The sequence below is a fragment of the Lontra canadensis genome, unplaced genomic scaffold, assembly GCF_010015895.1.
Source record: "Lontra canadensis isolate GAN:19392208 unplaced genomic scaffold, GSC_riverotter_1.0 scaffold21, whole genome shotgun sequence".
In the NCBI taxonomy this organism is placed as follows: Eukaryota; Metazoa; Chordata; class Mammalia; order Carnivora; family Mustelidae; genus Lontra; species Lontra canadensis.
In genome coordinates this window covers 13061788-13065193 of record NW_022631015.1, presented here as the reverse complement: position 1 = coordinate 13065193, position 3406 = coordinate 13061788, and the positions used below count along the sequence as shown (strand labels likewise).

The 3406-nt window shown below is 51.6% G+C and overlaps 1 protein-coding gene across 1 annotated transcript in view; it reads left to right on the top strand.

The window, feature by feature from the left end:
* Positions 1-2198: 2198 nt before the first annotated feature.
* RANBP9 (RAN binding protein 9) overlaps positions 2199-3406 on the top strand; it is an 87754-nt gene continuing 86546 nt past the window's right edge. The window contains 3 exon segments of the mRNA XM_032861424.1: positions 2199-2513; positions 2595-3218; positions 3221-3405. Coding sequence (XP_032717315.1) covers positions 2199-2513; positions 2595-3218; positions 3221-3405 — 1124 coding nt within the window.

Genomic DNA, 3406 nt, shown 5'->3' with positions numbered 1-3406 from the left:
CTATTGGTTCTTACCGAGAACCTCAGCAGATAGATGTCTATCAATATTATAGCAAAGATATATATGATTATTATAGTGATACAGGGAAAAAACTGGAAACAGGTACAAAAAGATTGTGTACAAGTCCAAGGCTAATGGATTTTTACCACAAATGTCTCTATGTACAAGTCTAATATTTTCATAAAAATTAAAAAAATATTTTCATAATATTTCAAAAAAATTTACTTTTAATGATATATTATGATTGCCCATTATAGAAACATTTTTGTGGTTTTTCTTCCCCTTCACATCTTTTTGGTAACAATTTTGGCAGTGTATAATTACTGTATAGGCATTTCCCATGTAGTGCATCATAATCTCTCTTCTGTGTTTTCAAAACCATATTTTAAAGGAGCCATGTAATACTTTCTCAGACTGAGCCTGTGTAAGAGGCCCAGAGAGAAGAGGTCTGAAATTGGGCCCAATATCCAATGACTAAATCAAGAGAAAGGAGCGCCTTTTTCTAATTGGTCAGCCTCCTTCTTTTGGCAGTTCCACTGCCCAGAAGGATGCATTTAAAAAAAAAAAAAATCAAGCAAATGTGCTAGATATGCTCCTGTATTCCCAATTCTTTTGAGCGGGTTATATGACAATTTCTTCAACCAGGCTCTTCCTGCTGAACATTCTGTTTGCTTGCATATTTCATCTAATTCTTGTTAGCCTGAGATTCTGCCACATTTTAGATTTATTACTTGGCCTTGACTTTCCGGTGGGAGTAAGTCAAAAGGCACGAATACCTTTATGTCTCTTTATAAGTATCACCAAGTACGTGGCTTTCTAAAATGACATTGTCTGTTTCCTGCCAAATTTAGTATGAAAGAGTGGCCATTTCACAGCATCCTCCCCCCAAAGTGAAGGCATTAATTTCTTGAGGTGGCTTATTTGGAGAGCAACCAGATACTCCTTTAAAAAGCTTCTAAGGGGGCACCTGGGTGGCTCAGTGGGTTAAAGCCTCTGCCTTTAGCTCAGGTCATGATCTCAGGGCCCTGCATCTGGCTCTCTGCTCCGTGGGGAGCCTGCCTCTCTGCGTACTTGTGATCTCTGTCAAATAAATAACGAAAAAAATCTTAAAAAAAAAAAAGCTTCTAACAAAATGTCAGATACTTTCATTCTTTCAACTGCTCCTAGAATATGTAAGGTTTTAAACGGTTTCCAAGCATGTTGACACAGAAAAGTACATCTTCATAAATAAAAACTTGTTGACTGTTTCAAGAAAGTTTGATGAGGCTTGGAGCCCATTAATTCAACCTTGATTAGCGGACATTTAAAAGGAGTTTGGCTTACACTTAACTCATTGTTACTGTAATAAAAATGAAAGTTTTAGAACAATTTAAATACAATGACATCATGTAATTTAAAGAGCAGTGGCTTGGAAAAAAGTCACCAAACAATAGGTTAGCATTATCGGGTATTTTTATTAAAGAACAACAGGGCATCGAGTTGTCTGGGTAATTGAGGGAGAAATTAGACTGAATGACTTTATTAGTTCTGGCCACACATTAGGGGCCTTCAATTAAATCATCATTTACCTAGCCTCTTCAAGACAAAATAAATAATTCTCTATTCAACAAACCATTCATTCCTTGCTTATTTGGCCAATTACCGTCACAGTATCTTTGGAAGCAAACAAAATAGCAGAATTTATAGCATGTAGTTTTACACGCGTTAAGATCGATTTTGCCAGCTAAGGAAAGGATGACCCAAACAAAGGTAAGTGGTGAAAACAAAATAGTAATGCTAGGATGGGTCGGAGAGCAACACTTGGCAAATGTGTGCCAAACTGGTCGACCAAGCAAAGCACCCTATTGGGAATTGCAAAGTAGGAAGTCCTATTTTTGACTCTGCTGACCTCGGTGAATATTTCCTTGTTTTAAAAATGTGCATAATTCTTTGCTACCTAACAAAGAGGTCTGTTATGAAATTAATGAGTCTATAAAATGTTTTGACGTCTCTGGAAGCCCTTTCTTAAATGCACACCACAATCTTGTATTCATACAGTTTATGTTCCTGCTCTTTGAAGATATGCCAGTCTTTATTAGTATTCCTGTGGCACCTTCTACCACTCCAAGTTCACTTTAAGTCCTCATAAAATTAATTAATAGAATGACCACTATTTTAAGTGGGAGACTTTGCCTTCAGAAATGGTTTCCTGTCCCCATATGATAAATGTTAGGGTATTAAGTTCGGTGCGAAATAAAGAGAGGGAGGCGGCGAAAGGGAACCTACTCCCGGGCAAGCGCGGCCAAGCGGCGCCCGGGCAGCCCGTGGGCGCTCTCGGGACCGCTCACCTCCCGGTCTGCGTCGGGTCCCCGGAGCCGAGTCGCTCTGTTCGTCCCGGGCGCCCGCGGGCCGGGCTCGCGGCGGCCCCAGCCGGGCTCGATTACTTTCGCCTGGGCGAGAAGCAGCACCGCCGCTCCAGCGGGAACCCTACGGCGGCGGGGAGGGAGGAGGTGGGGCGACGACAACAAAAAGAAGTAAAGTAGGAGGAGATTCTCCCGGGAGGGCCCGGGCGGGCGGGGGTCGGGTGGTCGGAGGCGTGGGCTGGGGGGGGGCAGCTGCGGGCTCGCGGGAGGAGGCGGGGACAGGCAGAGGGACCCCGCGCCGGGAGCCTCACGCCCCGCCCCGGAGGAGCGCTCCGCCGCTCCGGCCGCGCGCCTCGACCCCTCCCCGCCCCCGCGGCCCGCGCGCCGGGACCCCCGCGGGCCCGCCCCCCGCCGCCCGCGCTGCCCCCGCCCCTCGCGCCTCCGTCCCCGCCCCCTCGCCCAGCGCCGCCCGCGCGCAGCGTCTCGCGCCGGCCCGGCCCGCCCGCCGGGAAACAGCCGCGAGAGCAGCGGCCGCCGCGGCCGCCACCGCGCCTTCTGCGCCCGCGCTCCCGCCTCGCCCCCGCCCTTGGCGCCTCGTCCCGGGCCCGCGCCCGCACCCCGGCCAACGTTCTCTCGGGGCCTCTCCCAGCCTGCCGTCCGCTTCCCCCCAGTCTCCAAGCCCCCCAACCGTCGCGCTCTCCCTCGGCGCGCGGCCCGCCGCCTGCTTCCGGGGCGGGCGGACTGGGCGCCTGGTGCCGGCGGCCGCAGCGACAGCGCCCCCGGGAAGCAGAGGAGGAAGGAGAGAAGAGGTGGAGGTGGCCGCAGGCTGAGTCGCGGCCGGGATGTCCGGGCAGCAGCCGCCGCCGCCGCCGCCGCCGCAACAACAACAGCAGCAGCAGCAGCTGCCGCCGCCACCGCCGGCGGCCGTGGCCCCAGTCTCCGGAATCGTCCTGCCGGCGCCCCCGGCCGTCAGCGCCGGCTCCTCTCCGGCCGGCTCTCCCGGCGGCGGCGCGGGCGGCGGCGGCGGCTTGGGGGCCGCGGCGGCCGCCCTGCTCCTCCACCCG